General features: G+C 36.5%; 2 protein-coding genes across 6 annotated transcripts in view; one reads left to right on the top strand and one right to left on the bottom strand.

Moving 5' to 3' along the window:
* Positions 1-25,431, bottom strand: part of LOC125649552 (adipokinetic hormone/corazonin-related peptide receptor variant I-like) — a 102,465-nt gene that overhangs the window by 64,461 nt on the left and 12,573 nt on the right. The gene's annotated exons all lie outside the window — the stretch shown is intronic.
* On the top strand, positions 17,550-24,767 carry LOC125649556 (uncharacterized). The gene is made up of 3 exons (XM_048877182.2): positions 17,550-17,675; positions 21,543-21,710; positions 23,033-24,767. Exons 2-3 carry the CDS (start codon positions 21,557-21,559, stop codon positions 23,680-23,682), a joined length of 804 nt encoding a protein of 267 aa, XP_048733139.1. The 5' UTR covers positions 17,550-17,675; positions 21,543-21,556; the 3' UTR covers positions 23,683-24,767.

Raw genomic sequence — 25,431 nt, 5'->3', positions numbered from 1 at the left:
TCGGCCAAAAACACTCAATAATACTCAAATGGGGTTGATCACAACCTGCAATAATATTCTGGCAGTCAAGTTTTGCGTGAAAAGTAACAAAAAATTCTGGAATAGGACCTAAATCAAACATTCCCGATAGATATGGGTTAAAAATAGCAGTAATGAAATTGTGTGCTACTGGGGAGCGTAGAGAATTCGGAAGACTAGGATAGAGAAAATTCGACCTAATACGACAAAAAGAATTCGATGTCGAAATAAGAAAAAAAACCTCTCCAAATCCTAACAGCCATCATTTCTTTAATCTCGAAAAGTCACATTTCGTTGACCTGACATTATGAATTTGCGTGAGTTCTTATGCCAATGCAGTGCACCATATTGATTAGAAATTAGTAGGCCTATAAATGTATAATAGGATATAATATCGATCATAGCCGGGCTTGAGTTTTATTAAATTTCTTAATTTCAAGATTTCATCGTAAACTTAAATGACGATAAATATGCGTTTTATCAAACTTCTTAACTTATGTTACGTTAAAAACTCATCGTAATTTCACAAGAGCCTATGGGCTATCCTAAGTTATGAAGTTTTTGATCTAAATAAAAATGGTTGCCCTCATGCTGTTCTGAGAGAGAAAAAAAAGACAAACCTTCCCTGCCATCATCGAATGTTTAACTAGAACACAATTAATTAGTAAAACAGAAGCGTCGTTTCTTACCACAGATCTTACGAGATTTTAGTCAGAACTTTTTTTCACGAGACAGATGTGATGTGACGATCTTTATTTTGACATCATAATTATAGCAACCACAGCGAGTGGCTCTTGAAAACGGCGACTCGCGAAGCGACCTCTCATGGTAACGTTTGTATAAGAGAAACAAATTACGAAAATTGTCTTAGTTCCACTCTGGACTCCCGTCATCTTCATCCGTTCAAAACAAAGTCTTTGTAGGTTTTGATCTTTACGGACTTTTTTCAAGACCTCCGGTGATTGTGATGAATAGGTCAAAGAGGTCAGTGTGTCGATCTCATCCTGATAGAATAGTGTTACGTCATGATAGTTGTAATGACGTCATAGTGAAAGGTGAAGATTACGAACAGTGGTCAATCTCGTAACTTAAAACATTTTTGTTACGCAATCCTTTGTCTTTTTAGGCTTTTATATAGAAGGAAGTCCACTTGTAGTGAAAAGGTTACCTGTAGGTGTCCAATAAGTTGACAATTGCTGTCCATTATTTTTAAGAATGGACAGATACTGTCCGTTCTTAAAAATAATGGACAGTAATTGTCAACTTATTGGACAGTGCCAGGTAAACCCAATAACTTATTAGATGTCTACAGGTAGGCTGAAAATAAGAGAAAAACAATACATTTGTCAAAGAGAGGTAAATTTAATTCTAAATTCCCCACAAGTAAGAATCGACACAGATATTGGAAAAATCACTGAAACACTTAAAAACGATATTTCTCCTGAGTAGAATTCTTTGCTCCAACTTTAAGATTCACAATTTTTTAAATTCCATTGGCCATTATTATATCGCATCAAAATTTAAATTTGAAAGACATATTTCCATGCTGTATTTGAATTTCGCTTGATCTAGAGGTACGGTACATTCCGAAACTTCTTCACAATGCTTTCTTTATGTTTTCTTTATTAACATATCCTAATTCTGATTTATTATTTTCACTTTCATGAATAACTTCATTTCATTTCACGAGATGGGCGTATTAGGTTCTTTTAACTGGCGTTAATTATTTCCTCATCCAAATATTCGAAAACACAATGCTATTCAGATCAAAAGCTGGCTCCATAACTTTCTCACCCTCCATATCGAGAATATAACACTCATTAAGATAATATTCGCAGTACTTTCATCAAAATCCTTAAATTTTGATTGTGCAATAAAAATGTTCTCCCCATCAGAGGACGACATGTTGATGTGGCTCAGTACTACAGAGTGAGTGAATATAAAACCTGCAGTACAAGACTACTTATCTGACACGGTCCATCAAGTGAACAGAAGAAACAGACTTCTACGCAAAGACTGGTTATATTGTCAGACTATTCAAAATAACGTTATTCATAATTATCATCGTCAATGGGTTTACCTGAGCCTGTCCATTCTTAGAACAAAAGATAAAATGTTTTAAGTAGGATATAAGCCTCAAACTGTCCATTCTGTGAGAGAAAGAACTGATCTCGGCCCTACGGGCCTCGATCAGTTCTTTCTCTCACAGAATGGATAGTTTTTGGCTTATATCCTTTACATATTTGTTGTTTGTAAGTTCCATGTGATAAAATTGTTAAAAGCCAATTATTTTATATGCATATTACATGTAAGTATGGAGTTTTAATAAATCACTTTTGTTAGATATATTTCATGCAAACATATCTTGGTTTCTTGTATATTGTTTAACGTTTTCACACATATGGAGATTGAATCTGAACCTTCCACATTTATCTACATGGCATATGGAAAAGATATCATATATTGCAATAAATGTAAAAGTAAGTATGGTTTCCTTTTGGGTCATATTACATTTCACAGGAGACAAAGATTTCCTCAAAACGCTATCTCGTAGTGATACATTGTAAATGGCAACAATGTTTGGTTTAATATAAACCAGATTTTTAATGATTAGTTTACTAACACATGGCAGAATGAACAGCCACTGAATATGACTTGGCGTAAAATAAAGTATTTTACATTTTGTATGCAAAATCCGAACAATGCTAGACTACTGATGTGTACAGTTCCTCAAAAGGCAGCAATCACAGGATCTTTAAACATTTAGTCTGTCTTCAAACACCGCTCTGAATCTACACACAAAGATTGTGAAGTTAATAGTAAAAAGGTGCTAGAGTTTCTCATTGACGATATCTACTTAGTCCTTCCAACAGTCTGTTAGCATTCCTATGGACACACATTGAGCTCCTTTATAAGCTAACCTGATTTCTATTCTTATAAGGCAGTATTTATTCAAAGCTTCTTCAGGAGAAGAAAAAATATTTTGATGTGGCCTTTAACTCGAAATTTAGAATCATAAAAGGTGAAAATACCGAACAATGATCCATCTCATAACTCCTGTAAGCAATACAAAATATAGACTTGGACAAGCACGGACCCTTGGATATACCAGATGTAGGATCAGGTGTCTAGGAGGAGTAAACATCCCTTGTGGACGTTTTATCTATATTATATCCTAATGTATTTTAATAATTAATATTATTAATTGCACGGAGTTTTCTATTATCATGGTATTCCTTACAGAGTATGAGGTTGTCTTCACCTTTCTATCAATGATTTTGTTTTCAAACTTTTTTAAAAGACTGGTCCCACCTAGACCTCTAAACCATGATTTAGACGAACTTGACCATTACCAAATGAATATAATTACTTAAAAGTCTAGGAAATCGTCATCTCTCTGTTTAAAAAAAATCATGTTTTTAAAGGATTTTTCATATCCCCGATATTGTAGCGTTTCTTGTGAATAAAGGAGTCATGGTTTGTGCTATCTTAATTCCCTCGGATGAAGACATGGCCTTAGTTATATTTTGAAAATCATTTTTCTATATCCCCTTGACGCTGATCTGTTGTAAAATATCAATTTCTCAGTGTAGCTCTTAATTAAGATACGATGTTTTGGATCCGCTGACGTTAGGAAATTTAACACATCTAATTTTGATTAGACTGTCAATTGGTTGATATGAAGCCAGTTATGATCACGAAAACGTGGCATGGTCAGACCGATTTAATCGGCGGTGATGGAATAATAATACACTGTAGCTCATTTGGTACTTGATAAAGCACTTGCCTGAAAATCCAGGTTCCCTGGATCGAATCCCGATATTATTGTTAAATTCTAAATAACAAATTATTAATTTGAAATTTACAAACTGTTTACATATATAATGAACAATGATCAATCTCATAACTCATATGAGCAATACAAACTATAAGTTGGGCAAACGCAGATACCAGGATATACCAGAGGTGGCCATGGGATCAGGTGCCTAGGAGAAGTAAACAACCCCTGTCGACAGGTCACACCGGGCGTGAACCATATATCTTGATCAGGTAAACGGAGTTATCCGTAGTCAAACTAAGTGTGCCGAGAATGGCCTAACAATCGGTATGAAACACGTCAGGCAGCATTTGACCCAATGATTGGCAAACTAGATCGTTATAACGACCATAGAACTTGCAAAATGTTGACTTTAAGCGAGACTGTTGAAAACCCTGTACTATCAATTTGTTTGTCAGTAGCCTGCCTCGATTTAAAAACATAGTATTTTATAATAATTGAAATTGAAGACTAATTAGATTTTTATAACTTGCGTGTAATTTAATAAATGGGTTAAGAGGGGAATAAATGGAAACTGTTAAAATTATTATTTGATTTGTTTTTGTATTCTTCTGAGAAGCAGAATTCAATTAAAACTTTCTACATCAGAACAAACCTTTTGTCGTGGCCTTTAACTCGACATTTAGATATATCGACGACGTCTCACCCAATAACAAGAATAATTTTCATTCATGTGGATCCACCTACTGTGTAGTGTCACCACAAAATATTTCATATCTGCTTCATATTTGTCTCTTAACTGATTCGGATACGCACGACGTGTTCTGCATATGATCAATTTTTAATCAAGGCAGGCTGCTGACAATTAAGTTGATGCTTCTGATGTTTCCACAATCTCGTTTAAAATCATCATTTCACAAATTCTATGGTCTTTATAATGATCTAATATACAAATACAAGCTATCACTGGGTCGAATGCTGTCTGACGTTCTTTACTTACTGAATTTTTACTATGGATTACTCCGTTTACCTGATGAAGATACATAGGGCTCAAGACGGGTGTGACCGGTCGACAGGGGATGCTTACTCTCTTTGGCACTTAATCCCATCTCAGGTACGTTATCTTAATTATTATTCATATGTCTGTGTACATTCAAAGAACATTGATAATGGTATTGATAATTGAAATGTCAAAACAAGGAGAATTCTGTTGATAAGCTCTGTGCATTACAATGTGTTCGAAAACAGGATCGGACACTAATCCACTAGAAAATATTGAAAAACTAGGTTTGCCTCCGTTTTCACAACAAACTGTTGAGCAGAGTTTTGTTTCAAACTGCAACGCTTTCTCAACCCTTTACATTCTAAAAATTCACAGAGGCATAGTGTATAATACCAGTAACAGAAGCACTATATTATAATATACCGGTAATTATTAAATACAGAAGTGGAATTATTTGAGAGGGGCGAAGATAACGAACAGTGATCAATCCTTTAACTCCTATAAGGAATAGAAAATAAAGAGTTGGACAAACACTGACTCCTGGACATACGAGAGGTATGACCATATGCCCAAGAGGAGTAAGCATCCCTTGTTGACCGGTCACACCCGCCGTGAGCCCTATGTCTTGATCAGGTAAACAGAGTAATCCGTAGCCAAACTGAGTGTGCCATGAATGGCCTAACAATCGGTATGAAACACGTCAGACAGCATTTGACACAATGACAAGTTGTATTTGTAAAATATATCATTATAAAGACCACAGAATTTGCGAAATGCTGAATTTAAATAATACTGTTTAAACCCCTGTAACAAGTAGCCTGCCTCGATTTAAAAACTGATCACACAGTGAACAAGCCCTTGCGTATTGAATCAGAGTGTAAGGATCTGTCTGAGCTTGACTTAAGGTAGCACAGTCAACATATTACAAAAAATGACATGGAATGTTTTGCGCAACGGAAAATACAAATCCGCATCTGAAAATAAAAACCGCACACACCGAGTTCCCATTTTCAAACAGAATACCATTTGCCTCTCCTCTTCATTACTTTAGGGTGTAGATAAGATAAGCATGCACGCATAAGATGAAAATCAACCAATCTGACGGGTTATGTAACGTGACTCACAGATGAAAAGCTCTGCCATTCATCCATCTTTCAGTAACCATTCATACACCTTTCAGAAACCATTCAGTCATCTTTCAGTAACCATTCAGTCAAGTTTTAGTAACCATTCGTTTACCTTTCAATAATCATTGATTTGCCTTTTAGTAACCATTCGTTCACCTTTTAGTAACCATTCATCCATCTTTCAGTAACTATTCAATCGCCTTTCAGAACCATTCATTCACCTTACAGTTGACTGACTACGTCAACAAACAAAACATTTGACGATGTGGGTTTTCGGGTTGCGTGTAGCTTTAATGAAAGTTTAACCGTATGGGGATCCGGTTTATAATAGGTCCCTAGTAACCCTTGCTTGTTGTAAGAGGCGACTTTAATGGGGCGGCCCTTCGAATGAGACCGCAAAACCCGAGACCCCGTCTCACAGCAGGTGTGGCACGATAAAGATCCCTCCCTGCTCAAGGGTCGTAAGCGCCGAGTATAGGCCTAACTTTTGCAGCCCTCCACCGGCAATGGTGTCGTCTCCATGAGTTAGAAATTCTCTAGAAGGACGTTAATCAATGTAAAACCAAAATTAATGTAATAGACGAAGCCATGCACTCGATAGCGTTTAATTTGATTTTAAAATCCCTTCGCCAAAAAAAATGTATAGTTACTTTCAAAACTTTTCCAACTTGTAATTGACGTAAACTGTACAACACATGACGAATGTTGTTTGACGTCCCTTCAAGACGAGAACTCGCGACCTTCCGGTTAGGAAGCAAACGTTCTAACACTGCGCAGCCGGATAATGCTACATTGTATATTTAGTAAACCAGTACCAACATAGTTCATAGTTAAGAAGCTTACTACCTAAAGTTTCATTTCGTGCATTTAAGAAATAAATTTCATTTTGAAAATACATAAGGTCATGAACTGTGACGCTTTAAGCCTCCATACTTCGTCACGCGCTTCATTGTTTACATTTTACTTTCATTTATGTAGCAATTCCCAGTCGTTACAATAGTCGAACTATATTTATCAAGAGCCATACGCACATTCATGAGAAAATGGCTTTTGTCATAATTTCAATTAGTAAAGATATCGCATGCAAAAACATTGAAATTGTACATACAGTATTCTGTATCCAGTGCGTAGCTGCATAAAAATAAATTTTGTGCATTCTGTTTGCTTTGGAAATTGACAAGAACTCTGTTTATACGCACAGAAAATATGTGCTTTCATTGGTGAAACCCAGGAGCGTCCGGCAACAGGGCTTTGCCCTGGACCCACTGGGAGCCTCAAGGCGACGCCCAGACCCCTTTCCGTACTCATTTTCTTTCTGGCTACGTGCCTGGCATCACATTTCAAATGCACCATCCAGGACGCTTTTTCAAGGTTATATATTTATAATAGAATGGAAATAATACCTATAGTGTTCCGATTCCAGCAGCAATTATTGCACTGCTCACAGGGATGTTCAATTATTACACTGCTCACAGGGATGTTCAATTATTACACTGCTTATAGGGATGTTCAATTATTACACTGCTCACAGGGATGTTCAATTATTACACTGCTCATAGGGATTATTACACTGCTTATAGGGATGTTCAATTATTACACTGCTCACAGAGATGTTCAATTATTACACTGCTCATAGGGATTATTACACTGCTCACAGGGATGTTCAATTATTACACTGCTCATAGAGATTATTACACTGCTTATAGGGATGTTCAATTATTACACTACTCACAGGGATGTTCAATTATTACACTGCTCATAGGGATTATTACACTGCTTATAGGGATGTTCAATTATTACACTGCTCACAGGGATGTTCAATTATTACACTGCTCATAGGGATTATTACACTGCTCACGGAGATGTTCAATTATTACACTGCTCATAGGGATTATTACACTGCTCACAGGGATGTTCAATTATTACACTGCTCACAGGGATATTCATGAGGTTTTATTGTCTTATCAGAGAGGATGTCCCGCTTTGCAGGGCTTTTGTTACCGTAAAATGGTGAAAACCTTTTTTCACATTTAGTGATTTTTTTTTCAGACATGCTGATAAGTTCCTCTACTGAAAACGTTTTGTGTGAGTTCCATCAATCAATTTATCAAAGTCAACTCCATCCGCTCAACTGTCGAAATAGGACAATCACTTTGCTTTATGGAAATTTGAATTTTCCATTAACTGAACAAATTGCTATTCCCCAGCATATTTTCACATTTGTACATCTTTGTTTCAGCTGAAATCCTCTTCAAGTGTTATCTCTGTCAATTTTAACAAACTTGCAAAAATCGGAATTTAATGAGGTTGAAATCTTATGTTTCGGAATACACTTTGTAAAGTGTAACAGTATTGTATAAATCGGAATCGGATTGAAAGTCTTTGCAGATTGATTGGTTGGTATATTGTGTAACGTCCCTCTCGAGAATTGTGTGGGAGTATGAGTATTTTTTTTTTAATTCAATGTTTATTATGAACAATATACACATATGATTTAACACAGTAAAGCGCTGCTGGTAGTGTTTTTGTGATAACAATGTGAGTATGCCGAAATCAGGACAGCTTTCTTTGTAAATTGAGATACACATACATCGTTTTCTTGAAGTTTTAACCGTACCAATGTATGAGTATGGAGCTCACATTAATGGTTGAGTTTTAAAAAGTTGATCTTCCATAAATATTGGTTTTATATAGTTTTGAGTACGTTTTATGAACTGTTTAACATTATGATTCATCAATACACGAAGAATAAAACCAAGTGAATTGAAAATCAACTTAGAAATTGGAATTTCAATCTAATGTTTTCAAGAGAGTTCATCCTTTAAAAAAATGTCTCCACCCGTGCGCGGTGATCGGCTAAAAAGTTTTTCAATCCGCGCTGAGTTACCATTCACCCATTGCATGGAGACGTCATATGTTTTGACTGTGACAGATGAATATCACGAATGCTATATATTTCTTGCCACTTAATGTTCGCCGGTCTTAATTTTCGGTCTACGATATGGGCACGGCAAATGAGTTACTGAGATCAAATGGCAGAAAATAGTACGAAATACAGATCGCAGACAATGTGGACGATACTCGGGAATTAGAGTCAGTGGGACTATATATAAGTTTAAATTAGAGTGACTCTCATCAGCCACATACCTCAAATCACTTGACTTATCCCCCATTTCGTGTTTTGGCGGGATTATCGAGGTTTCTATTTTTAAAAATATCACCAAAATATATAGCAAAGTGCCAATAAGTAACTGCAATATAAAAATAACACAAAGAATCAAAGAATAATTGTTCCGTGTTCTTAGTAATTTTTCACTGAAATATGAATATTTTACTCCAAAATTCCGTTTTCACCTCAATTCAAATTAGTATAATTTTTTTAAAATACGTTATTTTATGAAAAGATCTATTGTTTCAGTTGTAAATAACTTAAAATTAATATATTGACCAATCATTCATATTTCCAGTTTTCAGCGATTTTTCACTAGAAAACAATATTTTCCATTGATCAGTTTTTGTTATGAAAGCTTTTATATTGATCGTACAAATCCAATCCTGTATTTTGAGTTTTAAATAATATGAAACCATTTGATTTGGTATGATTATTAAATTTTTCCATATTTCCGCGATTTTTCAGTGAAAACCCAATATTTACACCCAAAGTTCATGTTTCCTCAAATTATAAGTTTGCATAGTTTTAATATGTTACTTGTACAAATGAATACCTTTATTTTAAGTGGTAATTAGCTTTGTAGCAACTAGTTTGAGTTTGGCTTGAATTTTGACAGATTGACAAGACTATTTTTCACTTATATGGAAAAATCACCATTGCCGGTGAAGGGCTGCAAAATTTAGAATTATGTTCAGCGCTTAACGCCTTTGAGCAGGAAGAGATTTATCGTGCCACACCTGCTGTTACACGGAGCCTCGGTTTTTGCGGTCTTAACCGACTGACCAACTCATTCAGTCGACTCTTACGACGAGCAAGGGGTTACTGAGGACCTACTCTAACCCGAATCCCCACGGGACAGTTGCAACTGGCAACTGGCAAGTAATAATACTCTTGGAAACAGTATTTTTTTTCCCTAAAAGGGCATGCTGATGCCATTAAATGCCACCCACTTATCAAAATACTCTTTTGAAAAGTCGACATATTGATCCGAGGAATCGACAAATTTAACTGATTAGTCGATAAAATAATCTAATAAGTCGACAAAATAATATGATATGTCGACGAAACTATCTGATTAGTCAATAAAATAATCTGAAAAGTCGACAAAATTATCGAAGAGAATAAATATTCATAGAAAGTAAATACAAATGTACATCTGTGAGCCGTTTCGTCAGATGGTTATATTTGATTGCCGGATACTGGTGACAACTTGTAAGAAGAGCAGGTCAACTTGTTAGATCTAATAACAGGCAATTGCATCGTTTGGGGGTCGAATTTACTATATAAAGAGTAAAGGTATAGAACTCTAAATATAGGGTACCCAAGTTAGCTGATGTAAAAACAATAAATTAATTGATATAAAATTCTACTTTGTATTTCAATACATTCATACATAATCAATCTACATTATTACCAAAGTTCATCCCTAAATTCCGTATACTTCCGAAGATATGCATAAATGAACTCGGAAAAATGCCTATTATTTTTTGGTTGACTTTTAGCTGGGCCCTGACACTATACGACTACACAGAGTGTTTGAGCATTGCAACAAGCTATCAAATAGAATGTGCAGCATAAAATATCATTTCTAAAATGAATTTCTTACCCCAATTCATAAAATGAAGTCCGTAATAGCTCCAAGTGACTGAAATTTTTTAAACCGTCTGTACTTTCACAATTCCAACCATTAACGGTAGTTACGACTAATTACCCAAAAGAGATCGAAGGACCCATAACGATTTAGAGACTCAAATACTAATATTTATCAATATTGATTCATTATAGTACATACATAATGCTAATAACAAGTCTTTATAAATATACAAATGTCTTATTATGTCTATTTTTTATCTAAATCACATTATCACAGGTGTTCGACGATTGATAATAATGATGTCAATGTGGGTAGTTAGTGGCACCGATGGAAATGCCTGATATTAAAATGAAAGTACAGACGGTTTAAAATTTTATATAGTAAATTCGACCCCAAGCGATGCAATTGCCTGTGGATCTAATGGTTCCTTATGTATCTGATAGGTGTGACAGAAATCTGCCACCACAAGCAGATGCTCCACCGTCTGTTTGCTGTGGACTGTCCCTGAATGTAATCTCTACGAAGTTTGACACTATTTGAAAATCTATGCCGGAATTGCTATCTCTAAATTCAATACATGTTCCCTACACTTTGAATTGGGGTCATTTCTTTTTCAGTTTAACATACTTGTTTACAGAATTTGCCACGGACAGTTACTAGTTGATTGATTTTCATTAAAACAAATTCTTTGAAGTGTGAATAAACATCGATCTCCAACCATGTCCTTAAAATAATATGTACTTTGTCATAGTAATGGAATGAAGACGGGTAGACAATAAATAAAACTAAACTTGTACATTATTGAAAACCAGTTTGTCACATTTTCAGACAGACAATTATCTGCAGTAGGGTTTTCATCACATGCTATTCCAGTTTGCCTTCATTAGTTAAGTGGCTTTAAGCAATTCATATTTACAGTTACCAAAGTTTGTCCATAATAGAACACATTTATTTCTAGCATGTTATCATTGCACTGGCCTTCCAAGGTGTCATAAAAATCTATAAAACAAACAAACAAAACTCAAGTTGAATTTCATTAAAAAAAACTTCGCTAATTATGCAATATATTTTGTCTTCTGTAACATGGGACCTCCGTTTTTAAATCCATATACGCGAAATCCTCATGATCTGTATTTCTAATGGCCGGCGATTGGTGAAAGAACAGTCACTACCTGTTTTAAACGTGTTAGGTTTCACGCTGCACCTGGATGGAGAATCGAAACTAACCTTCCGGTTGTGAGGCGACGTTCTAACCACTAGGTTATTGTAGTTAATCTGACTGAGAGAAAAACCAATACTAAGTGCAGGAAGTCTGACTGAAACAAAACCCTCAACAATACGAGCAGGAAGTCTTACTAAAAAAAACAATAGCAGAAGGAAGTCTGTCTAAAAACAACCAACACTTGTAGCAGGAAGTCTGACTGGAAAAAAAACAAACACTCCGAGCAGGAAGTCTGACTAACAAAAACCAACACTACGATCAGGTAGTCTGACTAACAAAAACCAACACTACGATCAGGTAGTCTGACTGAAAAAAAACCCAATAATACATTTAGCAGGAAGTCTGACTAAACACAGCACTACGAGCAGGAATTCTGACTTTAAAAATAGTAGCAGGAAGTCTGACTAAAACAACAATAGTAGCAGGAAGTCTGACTAAAAAACAGCACTACGAGCAGGAAGTCTGTCTTACAAAACAATAGTAGCAGAAAGTCTAACTAAAACACAACACTACGAGTAGGAAGTCTGACTAAAAACAACAACACTAGTAGCAGGAAGTCTAACTAAAAAAAAAAAAACAGCACTACGCGCAGGAATCATGACTGAAAGACAAACCTAACACTAAGAGCAGGAAATCTGACTTAAAAAATAGTAGCAGGAAGTCTGACTAAAAAATAATAGTAGCAGCAAGTCTGACTAAGAATAATACTAATAGCAGGAAGTCCAATTTCAAAAACACTACGAGCAGGAAGTCTGTCTTTAAAAACAATAGTAGCAGTAAGTCTATCTAAAAATACAACACTACGAGCAGGAAGTCTAACTAAAACCACCAAAACTACGAACAGGAAGTCTGACTACAAAAGCAATAGTAGCAGGAAGTCTGATTAAAAACAGCATTACAAGCAGGAAGTCTGGCTTAAAAAACAATAGTAGCAGGAAGTCTGATTTGAAAACATCACTACGAGCAGGAAGTCTGTCTAAAAGAACAACACTACGAACAGGAATTCTGACTAAAAAACAACACTAAGAGCAAGAAGTCTGACTAAAAAAACAACACTACGAACAGGAATTCTGACTAAAAAAAAACAGCACTTTGAGCAGGGATTCTGACTTAAAGAAAAAAACACTACGAGCAGTGATCACTTTCATAACTTCCATAAGGAATACAAAATAAAGATTTGGGCAAACACGGATCCCTGGAAATACGAGAGGTGGGTTCATATACCTAAAAGGAGTAAGCATCCCTTGTTGACCGGTCACACCCGCGGTGAGCCCTATGTCTTGATCACGTAAACGGAGTAATCCGTAGCCAAAATCAATGTGCCAAAAATGGCCTAACAATCGGTGTGAAACACGTCAGACAGAATTTGACCAAATGATAGATTATATTTGCAAACTAGATCATTATAACGACCACAGAATTTGCGAAATGCTGACTTTAAATGAGACTGTTGAAACCCCTATAACATCAACTTGTCAGTAGGTTACTTCGATTTGAAACTTATCATACGCATATGGTGTTTATGTCTTTCAGCTCATTTGATATGCAAGAACATGTTCTGCGCACGACAGTCCCATGGGGATCCGGGTTAGAATAGGTCCTCAGTACCGTCTTGCTTGTCGTAAGAGTCGACTAAATGGGGCGGCCCTTCGGATGAGCCAGCTAAAAACCGAGGCCCCGTGTCGCAGCAGGTGAGGCACGATAAAGATCCCTCCCTGCTCAAAGGCCGTAAGCGCCGAGCATAGGCCTAAATTTTGCAGCCCAATGACGTCTCTATAGGAGTGAAAATTCTCGAGCGGGACGTTAAACAATATACGATCAATCAATTCAAGGCATAAATATTAATTGACATACAGCTGGATTACTTTTAAGTCAACATAAACATCTTACATCTTACATAGCTTTCATATATAGTATTGAAATACAAGTGTAGAAATTCCGTAAAACGCGCTTCTCATCTGACATATTGAAACAGATCAATACTGCCCAGGATTAGACAGTCGATTAAATTGCATCACGGAAATCACTTATTCAAGGGTATAAAACTTTCTCGGTTTGAGGAAATATTGTTCGTGACATCTTGATTTTCGTGCTCAAGAAAATGTTAGAATTGGTTATTTATGGTAGTTCACGTTTCCGTGTTCCTAGCTGCATGACATGGACGAGCATTGTTGTCTTCTGGACAGTTCATTCCCTGCCAGGATGATTAACTTCGCATAGATTTCCTAGCACAAACAACGAACATTCAATGATTTGCTTGTCAATTTGTAGTCGAGATTAATTTCTACCCAACGATCAGAAATCCTTCATTTAGGCTGATTGATCGTGCTAGGTACAGCAACACGTACGTGCTTTGGCGTTCAATTTACTTTCTATAGCAAAAAGTGACCAGTCTTCCCTCAAGTTTCAACGAATCAGAAGAATGTCATTGTATTGTTTATTACCAAGAAAGTTCATAGGTTTAACGGTTTTACATCGAATACATAAACATAAACAAAAGTTATACATAAAGGGAATACAATGCAGGTTAGGTAAATGGACACAATCCATTCAATGTATAGATAGTTGATGTCTGTGAGATAGTAAATATACTTTGTAACCTGATGAATATAAAATATAATGGTTAAAAAAATAAGGATAACCTCAGCATTATGTATGCATCATTAACTAGAATAGTAATGACGCCAGAATTATTGTTACAACTGTTTGTATTGTGACATCACATAGGTTTAAGCTTGTTCTGCAAAGCTTTATAGTTTGGTGGCAGTGGGGTTGTTTTTTGTTTCTGAAATATATGTATGTGGGTAGGGGGTATACCTCAAAGTCAGATTATAACAGACTAACGAAAACTCATATTTCCCTTTTATATCAATACTTGTATTTCATATTGATGTAGTTAATAAATGATGTCCCTAGATTATATGTAATCTATAAATACTAGTGCTGGTGCACAAAACATGCTCTGAGCAGGTGCCCCTTTTTTGCTCTGATTTTCTCTCATTTGGGCTAATCCACACCACCCCACACCATCACAGTACCAAGTGATGGGGATTTAGACACTGTGCATAATGAAGAACCCTGTCTGCCCATCTTAAAAATCCACCTTTCATATGGGGCCATCCACCTTCCCTCTCTGCTATAGACCTTTTGCTGAACCGTGGGTGTTTTCACCGGAATTTCTTAAGCAACTGACCACATATCTTAGTTTCGTATTTGCACCCATCTATATGCTAGGAATCATGGTGAAACCTACATGTTGTATATCAACATTTTCTATTAAGCAGTCAGCTACATTTGACATGTATACTAAAATTATTGTATACATTTTTACACATGTAATATCATTTCAAATATGGGGAATTTCCATTTTTTAAAGAAAGTTGACCGGGCCTGTAGTGCGAAACTATCCCCTGATACCTTAGTTGCGTTCTGAGTCGGGAAACCCTAACATTGGCTTGGTGAAGTTGTAGACATTGTTTGAGCTTCTGCTCTGACTGTCGGAGTCATTAGTTCATTGTAAAACTTCGTCTGTCATCGGACCGGAGTCCACCCCGCCCCCTGCTATCATTTATGAAAACATCAATAATCATTGAAATGGTGACGTCACTTTTCATTGATCTGAGTTGTTGATAATTTCAATACTTGAAAGGTATTTTGTCAGACGCTCGTGGCATTATTATCTGTACAGTTGGTATACATTATTATCTGTACAGTTGGTATACATTATTATCTGTACAGTTGGTATACATTATTATCTGTACAGTTGGTATACATTATTATCTGTACAGTTGGTATACATTATTATCTGTACAGTTGGTATACATTATTATCTGTATAGTTGGTATACATTATTATCTGTACAGTTGGTATACATTATTATCTGTACAGTTGGTATACATTATTATCTGTACAGTTGGTATACATTATTATCTGTACAGTGGGTATACATTATTATCTGTACAGTGGGTATACATTATTATCTGTACAGTTGGTATACATTATTATCTGTATAGTTGGTATACATTATTATCTGTACAGTGGGTATACATTATTATCTGTACAGTTGGTATACATTATTATCTGTACAGTGGGTATACATTATTATCTGTACAGTTGGTATACATTATTATCTGTACAGTAGGTATACATTATTATCTGTACAGTTGGTATACATTATTATCTGTACAGTTGGTATACATTATTATCTGTACAGTGGGTATACATTATTATCTGTACAGTGGGTATACATTATTATCTGTACAGTGGGTATACATTATTATCTGTACAGTTGGTATACATTATTATCTGTACAGTTGGTATACATTATTATCTGTACAGTTGGTATACATTATTATCTGTACAGTTGGTATACATTATTATCTGTACAGTTGGTATACATTAGAACGTTCGATGCCTTCTTGTAAGAAGTGTTCGAGACTTTCTCTGTTACTCCATGACAATGTGAACTCCATCTTGAAACATATTCAACAACTGAGGCGAGGACAATATGTAGATATAGTAAGATATCGGATATTTAGGAAGAGGTCAACAGCTAGCACAATGAAATATATTGGACAATTAGGGAACTCGAAATAAACTACATCACAGAGTCTTTCACATCTGCTTCATACTTGGTTGGTTGGTTGTGTATTGTTTAACGTCCCATTTAGAATTTTTCACTTCTATGGAGAAGTCATCATTGCGGGTGAGGGGTTGCCAAATTTAGACCTATGCTCGGTGCTGCTGTGACACGGGGCCTCGGTATTTGCGGTCTCAGCCGAAGGACCGCCCCATTTAGTCGCCTCTTACGACAAGCAGGGGGTACGGAGGACCTATTCTAACCCGGATCTCCACGGGACCCTTCATACTTGGATATTTTATGCTTGGATGCTAACGGTCAACTGGCAATTCAACTTTATGACAAACGCTTGACTTTGGATTTCCTTAGTCAACTTTCCATATTTTCCATAGCACATGTATATGGTGTTTATGACCTTCAAATGATTCGCTAGTCGAGAGCATGTTCTGCGTATGAACATTTTAAAAAAATCAAGACAGGCTACTGACGAATAGGTTGATATTACAGGGACGTAAATAGTCCCGTTTAAATTCAATATTTTGCTAATTCTATTGTCGTTATAATGATCTAATTCGCAAATACAACATTTCAATAGGTCGAATGCTATCTGGCGTGTTTCATACCAATTGTTAGGCCGTTCTTTACATTCTGATTTTGACTGCGGATCACTTTGTTTACCTGATCAAGATAGAGGAATGACGGCTTATGTGACCGGTCAACAGGGGCTGCTCACTCCTCTTAGGCACCTGGTCCCACCTTTGTTGTGTCCAAGTTAAGGGACCATGTTTGCCCTACTCAAAATGTAGTTTTAATGATATTCGACTAGTTTCTTCAATTCTTTAGGAAATTAATATATGAATATCAATATGGGGGGCAAAGTAATTTTTAAAAACAGCACTGCATGCGTTGTTCTCCACTCGCACTGGGAACTACACGTGATACAGGGAATTTACAAAGAATGTCTACTTGTTTTATCTGAACGTAAAGATTAGGCAAACACATACTTATGCAATATGATTGGAGCTCTTGTGGGTCAATATTTGTTAGAGGGATCGAGATAAGATGTACTATCAGCTAGTACAAGGTGCCCCTGAACTCTTTCATCAAACAGGCAAGAGTTGTCCACATTAATTTTCGTCACGCAGAGCTAAGGAATTCTTTTGATGAGGTAGACTTGGACAGGTAACTGCAATTCCTTTCACATTTTTCCTGTATCCGACTATCGTTATTGCATTTGTAGGTCATGTACTATTAGCTACAAAGGAATCATTGATTATAAAAGAAAGAACCTATATTAGGCGAGTCTAGAAATTCCGCTCATTTCCGTTCTACGTCACTGACTATGTATAGCGCACTTATTTCACTGACGACATGATGTAATGGATTGTCATGGACATATTCATTACATTTCTCCATTAACAAACAACTTTAAAGTTTGAACAACAACAAATTGATGACGGTTTTCAGGACACCAATAACATAGCTAATTTTGTAGAATTTCAAAACAGAAGTTATGCAAATAGACAGTTAATATATTGAGTTTGGTCAACAACAACAGCCAGATGACGGTTTTCAATACACCAATAATGTAGCAAAGTTACGAATAGGCGGTTAATAAATTGAGTTTGGGTTGGGCAATTTGCCAATTATGGACTTTCTTGTTTGACGTTATGAGGGTATACATTTAGTAACAACCGATGTCAAGTTACATGTACTATAAACTGACGCTGTCAGGCTGATATTACATGGATTCTTGTAACCAAGAATTGTAGTTGTATAAACATTACATTATGTAATGATAAGCATATTTATTGATAGGTCACTCAGAACATACAGACGGAGTGTATAAATGATGACAATAGTTTATTCTCATAAACTGACAAAATGTACAGTAACGAGCAGAGAAGCCATTTACTAAAATTCCAGGGGGTCAGGGGTATTTTAGTAATAGGTAATCGTTCTATGTTTTATATAGCGCAGGGTCAGATATATTTTAGTATCAGGTAATTGTCATATGGTTTATATAGCGCGGGGTCAGAGTTATTTCAATGTCAGGTAATTGTTCTATATACCCGGGATCAGAGATATTTTATTGTTAGGTCATTGGGGGGTCAGAGATATTTTATTATTAGGTAATTGTTCTATATAGCCCGGGGTCAGAGATATTTTATTATTAGGTAATTGCGGGGTCAGAGATATTTTGGTATTAGGTAATTGTACTATGGTTTATATAACCCGGTTGAGATTTAAGTATCTGGTGCATCAAAATTGGTACCGTTTAAGTTTTACATTATGCCCCCTGGGTCGAGGCCTCTGCTGGTGGACTGTTAGTCCCCGAGGGTCTCTACAGCCCAGTAGCTAAGTACTTCGTTACTAGCTTGAAAATACGGATGTATATTTAATTGCTGTTATAAAATTTAGAAATTCATTTCAAAATTAAGGATTATCTCCCTCACGCATAGCTCTTATCCTTAGACGAATTGGACTCCACTTTTTTGGCATACTGTTTTTCCCTATAATAGCTCTAAAACTTCATTGTTATTTCGGATTTCAAACATTTCGGTTGAGCATCACTGAAGAGACATTATTTGTCGAAATGCGCATCTGGTGCATCAAAATTGGTACCGTATTACGTTTTACATTAGGTAATTGTAGTGTGGTTTATATAACCCGGTTGAGATTTTAGTATTAGGTAATTACTCTTTGGGTTATATAGTTAATTTTCCAATACGAGTCTTCTTTGGTCCAGGGCACTTGAGTACTACATTGTGAGCGGGGAGGCTTATGGTACAATGGTGAAAGACATGACAAGTCAGGGCCGTAAATTAACCTTCAATTTGGAGAAGGCAGGAAATTAGGCGGGGGTCTGGGGGCTGCCCAGGCCCCCAGACGCTGAGCACATTTTGTGCACACTGAACACGTTTCGTGCAAAATCCTTGATTCTAGGGCCTTCTAAGATGTTACTTGACTAACTCATTCTAAAAGAAAGATTTGGAATGCTTTTTAAGGGAGGTATCATGTTCTTAGTTATTGGAAACAACATAAATTCTAATGAACTTTAAATTTTAAATTTTTTTGGCTCAAAAGTTGGAGGAGGCAGCTGCCTCCTCCGCCTCCATGTAATTTACGGCCCTGCAAGTGAAGCGTGAAAATTCGACCTTTTGATATGAACTCATTCATGTGCGTATTCTCCTGTGAATGGCATTCCTCCCACTAAATAAACCCACTGCAGAATAGAATAAGGATGAAAACGAGGGGGAAAATTGCCGGTTAGTGAAGCCCCATTCACACATTAACGGGTGAGGCGCCGGATCGTCAGTCCGTTATGATCCGTGACAATCCGTCCTCACCGTGTACAACCCGTATTTAAATCCGGCGTTGTCTGGGATCACCGGCTTGGTAAAGCCAAATCAGGAAAAAAATTAAACATGTTTAATTTTCCCCCGGATCGTCCCGGAAGAAAAATCCCCCATACTGATCCGTGTATAAACCGAGAGGTCCTTGTAGCCACCAAAGTATCCATATAAAGTCTGGGGTACCCAATGAATGAAATATTCTGCTGCGGAACACGGATTTATATGGTTTGTACACGGATTGTTCCCGGAAACTACACGAACAGTCACGATAAACGCAGGGGAGAAAGACCGTGATAATCCATGGGCATTCGTGTATCTCCGTAAAACAACCGTGGATTGATCGGCAGACACCGTGATCTTCCGTATGCTCCATGATCACGCCGGCATCGATCGGGATATTTTCCGGGGACGTACGGTTAGCTTCCGTGCTTCTCTTATTCCCCTCCCTTTGTCTTCATCCCCGTCCTTTGTATTGATTTATCGGAACAGGATTTGAAACCCCCTCCCCCTCTCCCCTTGACAGAGTGTTGTTTAGTCTTGTTCTGACAACCATGTCCTTCAAATGTCAGGGCTATTTCAAGGCGGACCTTTGAAAATTGTAATCATCCTTTCATTGTTGTAAAGAATTGTTAAGGCTGGCATTGCTGCATTAGAGGGTAAGATGGTACTTTTAAAACATGTAAAAACATTCTTTGTCCAAAGTAACGTTCGCGGAAATATTTCTGGTTTTAAGGGAACCATAAAAGATTATTATCCTACATAATCCTTTATTGGGCATTTTTGTTTCCGGTTCTAACTTTGTAATCGAAAAGCAATTGCACTTGTATTTCACACAAATATTGATCATGGCCAGAAGTTTATGTTCATTCTGAATTATGGACTTTTGGCCCAAAATCAATGTCACTGGTCATAAAGTGAATTATTTGTATAAACCATGTTTGTAATAGAGGAACAGTTAATAATAAAATAAAAAAACCACCGAAGCGGTATGTTGCACTAACAAACAACATGCAACTCTTCTATAATCAGTTAATTGTCAAATGATACTCCTGACAGGTTACCTTTAATGCTAATGGAACCGATTGCAACTCCCTCTGCTTAAACATTTTTAACAAAAATATCGTTTATGCCATTTTGGGATCTTCATCCCCTATTTGGACGGAAAAGATATTAACTTGGACCGCTTCTCTTTTGAAAAGTTCTTGAACCGCCACTACTAGGTATGTACTGTGTCTAGTTATTTTATTGTGACCTTGAACATCCAACAACGCCGTCCTTAAAACATTGCCTCTTTGGTCTCGCTAAGATTGCATTGATTTTATATTGTTTAACGTCCATCTCGAAAATATTTCACTGATATGGAGACGTCACCATTACCGGTGAAGGGCTGCAAAATTTAAGCCTATGCTTGGCGCTTACGGTCTTTGAACAGATAGGGATCTTTATTGTGCCACACGTGTTGTGGCACGGGACCACTATTTTTGCGGTCTCATCCAAAAGACCGCCCCATTGATCGCATCAATAGACAATAAGAGTACTGAGGACCTGGTCTAACCCGGATCCCCCGGGACGCTTACATCTACGAAGAAAAAAGTAAACAAAATACATGTAGTTCAATTTTCAAAGAGAATGAAAAATTGCATTAATCTGTAAACTACATCTGCTCATATAAATTACTGTTCTTTTTACACAGGATTTGAATACGTAATGGCTTTGAACGGTGGCTACAAGACTGTTTCCATAACCGTCCTCATTGCAACCTGTCTCGTTTTGGCTGACGGTGACGTCATACGAGGAACATATCATGCCTGGTGGGTAATTCTACCTCTTCCGGTCAGCGCCGTACAGGGCATGATAAATCGTGAGTTTATTACGAACTTACCGATAAACAAATATAATTTAGCTCGTGATTATCTCTATATCATAAGAAACTATAAATTTACCCATAATACCTTGTGTATTCCTACGACAAGCGCCTTCAGAAGCGTTCGCCATCGTCACATTGAATTTGAAATACTTTTTAAAAAATCATAGAATGAAAAAAGAAGAGTAATCAATCTCTATGTCCCTCACAAAAGAAGAACGTGAATACGCATGGGATTATTTTATTGAAATACTGCAGTTGACATGCAAAGTAACTAAATTAATGCTTCTTTTAATGCATGGCAATACATCTAATCAATGCTGGTAAAGGTCTGAAATTTTACATACACATTAAAAGCTTATTGAATCGGGTAACATTGTTAGATTAAAACACAGACTTCATCCCATATGAGAGCGAGGGGGTAGACAATGAGTAGCAGAGAGAGAGAGAGAGAGAGAGAGAGAGATATGTAATTATGATTATTGTACATTGATAATACATTTTGGTGTTGGTTTTTTTTTAATACTTGAGCGTATGAAGTGCGACACTTCACGCTGGCATGCATGTATTAGTGGTTATTGAAAAGTATGTTAATAATTGAGTTTTATGAGTGTACAATTCGCCTGTATTTGGTTGTAACGCCTTACTTGAAGACTATATGGAATATTTAACGATCACTGCAACCAGTAGCGCCATATTCGCTAAAATAAAAGGTAATCGCATTGCATAATATCCGTTTGATGCTTTTACTAAGGAGGACATTGGCGCGCTGCCGCACCAGGGCTGTGTAGTTATCCATGTACTTTAAAACTGTGTCATGTTGATCAAAAGTACAATGGGTTTCTAAAGATGTATAATATTAATGATTATTAACGATAATCCGGTTATTCAACTATTTAGTGAACATCAAAAATGTATTTTGTCCAGTTGAAAAATATGAGAGAAAGAGAGAGAGAGTTAATTATGTAAGGGTTAGCATTTCACTACAATACTGGCGATCAAATACATTTGCTGAATTTTGTGTGGGCACTAGACTTGATTTGTATACAATTATGCAATGGATATTCTGATTCAAGACTTGATTTAAGATCAGTGAATTTTTAAGGAACCAATTTCTAGTTTCTATGTAATATATTGTAACCTAGGGATATGAAAACAATTACCGCATGGAGGTAATTGGTATATGTTTAAATATAAGTTTTCATGTTAAGTAAAAAGATCAATTAAATGTCAAAGTGTTCTTTTTATCGAGAATTATAAAAAAGGAAACATCAAAAGTTTATTAGTGACGTAACATTGGTAAATGTTCTGGTTTGTAGAAAGCAACTCTCTGCGTGATATTTTGATGGTGAAACCAACTTGGGATGCCTGGCCGGAAGACAAACACCCCGTCCTTATGGAAATCGGCCGCGAACAGGATTGTGGGCTTATATTTCCCTCCTGGTTACGAAGTAACTTCCTAGAATACAAGTTTGATATTCCATTCGTGCAGAGTAAATCCGGTGGGAATCCTCTTAACTATAAGGTGGTGTTGTATGAAGACAGTCAAGTGAACAGTATCTCGTCAGACGTAGCTTACAAACTAAACGCTACCAAAGCGGCCATGAAGATGACAGAAAACTCCTACACCATTTCCAAAAACGGAGCAATCTTTTCGGCATTGTTTTCATCGAACAATACATGGTTTACTGCCTCTGCAATGCCGGAATTTCAAGTTTACAAAGACGTAGCAAATCTAAAATGGTTTGGAGGAAGAGGACTGGAGACGTGCGCACAGCACCACTATGATTTCTCTTCTGCCAGAATACGCCCTGCAGCAGTGTTAAACATGACCTTCACTCCTAATCTGCTAAACACATTCTTCCCTGTCTACGGTTTCCACAGAAACCCATTATCTGGCATTGATTCCTTTGGCAGTATTGAGATTGTGACCAACTTCACAATGTCTTTACCACAATCGTGCACTTAGAATTTTGATAAACGCATGGGCATGCATTACTAGTAATACACATTCGTATCGTATTGTACACATTTATCACATACTAAGTCTTTATAACCGGTCATGGGAACTCAGTGGTAGTGCATTCTCTTCGTAACCGGGAGGTCGTGAGTATGAGTCCCGCTCGCAGTAAACCCGAGACGTAACTATGGGAGTGATTGCTCATTTGACAACGCTTGGCATCACGGATCTTTCGGATATGACCTTAATAACGGAAATCCCGTGTCGCAAGCGGCGTTGGCTCCTTAAAGAATCCTCCCTGCAACGGCCCTGAGCGCTAAGCATACATTGTAGGTCTATTTGTGTTACTTCACCTTCAGCTGATGACGTCTCAAATATGAGTGAGAATTCTCGAAGAGAAACAAACTTACATACAGATTTTGTTATAAATACGGATTTTTGCATGCACCCAAAATGAATGCTTTCGAAATATAGGATTTTAAGCACCTATTAAATTAAAGTAGAAAGAACGCTATCAAAATTTAGGATTCTTAGCACTTCTTACATTTAATTAGAATGAACACGTTCAAAATATAGGATTTTCGTTTAAAGTCATTCATTACTTTCCAAATGAAAATACAGAAATTACATCAAAACATTAATTGGAATTAACGACACATAGCAGCTTTAGTATCTGTAAATGTTAAATGTATATGATTATATCAAATATTTCTAACTAAACACTTTAACTTGTGCGTTCTACGAACATGTATCGTCATAAACTGGTATGAAACAAATACTCACATCGTTATATGTATATAAATAGAGAGAGAGAGAGAGAGAGAGAGAGAGAGAGAGAGAGAGAGAGAGAGCATTACTACAGCTAAAGAACCATGAAACCAGGAATTTGTAATTCCAAAGAAGTAATTCATTAAATCAATACCAAGAATACGAAATTTTCGAGATGCGTCCGAGTTACGTCCCATTAGATAACTCTCGTACACACGGTGTGGGACAAATGCCCATCACTGCATAGGTCAAAGAAATTATATTTCTTCGCTTTCTTATGTATCAATAGAATGAATGCTCTTAAAATAAAGGATTGAATAAACGCTCTTAAGATTTACCAAGATTTTTCGCACTTCTTATATTTAAATTGAATGAGCGCTCCCAAAACATAGGATTCTTAGCACTTATATTTAAGTAGAATTCAATGTCCGTGAACGTGATTTGGTTGATAAAGACAAAAATTAATGATAATGTTGTTAAAAATATTTATTAGGAACAGATTGTTTAGTATAACAATTTATTCCTCGTATACATGTATGAAGAGCGGGTAAAAACTAAAAGGTCACGTTGTTACACTGTGCAATCTGACTGACATATATTTATTTCGAGAATCGCATAAGCATGACGAATCTGAGAAAATTTTAAAATGAAATCCTTAGAAGAAATTACCAATAAAAGGTTTATCGGATTAGAATACAATATTCTCTTTCGTTTATGGTTATATATTTTTTAAATATGTAATTAGAACGGTTTAATTAGAAGATCGGAATGTACAGAACTACATGTATGTAGGTTAATCTCGAAACTATTGATTTCTCTTGTCATCAATTTCCACAGTATCATTAATGCAGATCAATAAGAGGTGATTTACGTGTATATAGAACACGTATATACAACAATGAAACAAAAACCAACAGTGCTCTTTGTCTTAAAGTTTCAGATCCGAGGTCAATGAAAATAACTGTATAAAGCACAAGGATGACCGGCGGC

Source organism: Ostrea edulis, chromosome 5 (assembly GCF_947568905.1).
Source record: "Ostrea edulis chromosome 5, xbOstEdul1.1, whole genome shotgun sequence".
Classification (NCBI taxonomy): domain Eukaryota; kingdom Metazoa; phylum Mollusca; class Bivalvia; order Ostreida; family Ostreidae; genus Ostrea; species Ostrea edulis.
The sequence above is the reverse complement of the archived record's forward strand: the minus strand, read 5'-3'. Positions and strand labels throughout refer to the sequence as shown.

Coding starts and splice junctions, on each gene's coding strand:
- LOC125649556 (XM_048877182.2), top strand. CDS start 21,557: ATGGCTTTGAACGGTGGCTACAAGACTGTTTCCATAACCGTCCTCATT. Junction 21,711..23,032: donor CGTACAGGGCATGATAAATC/GTGAGTTTATTA, acceptor TCTGGTTTGTAG/AAAGCAACTCTCTGCGTGAT.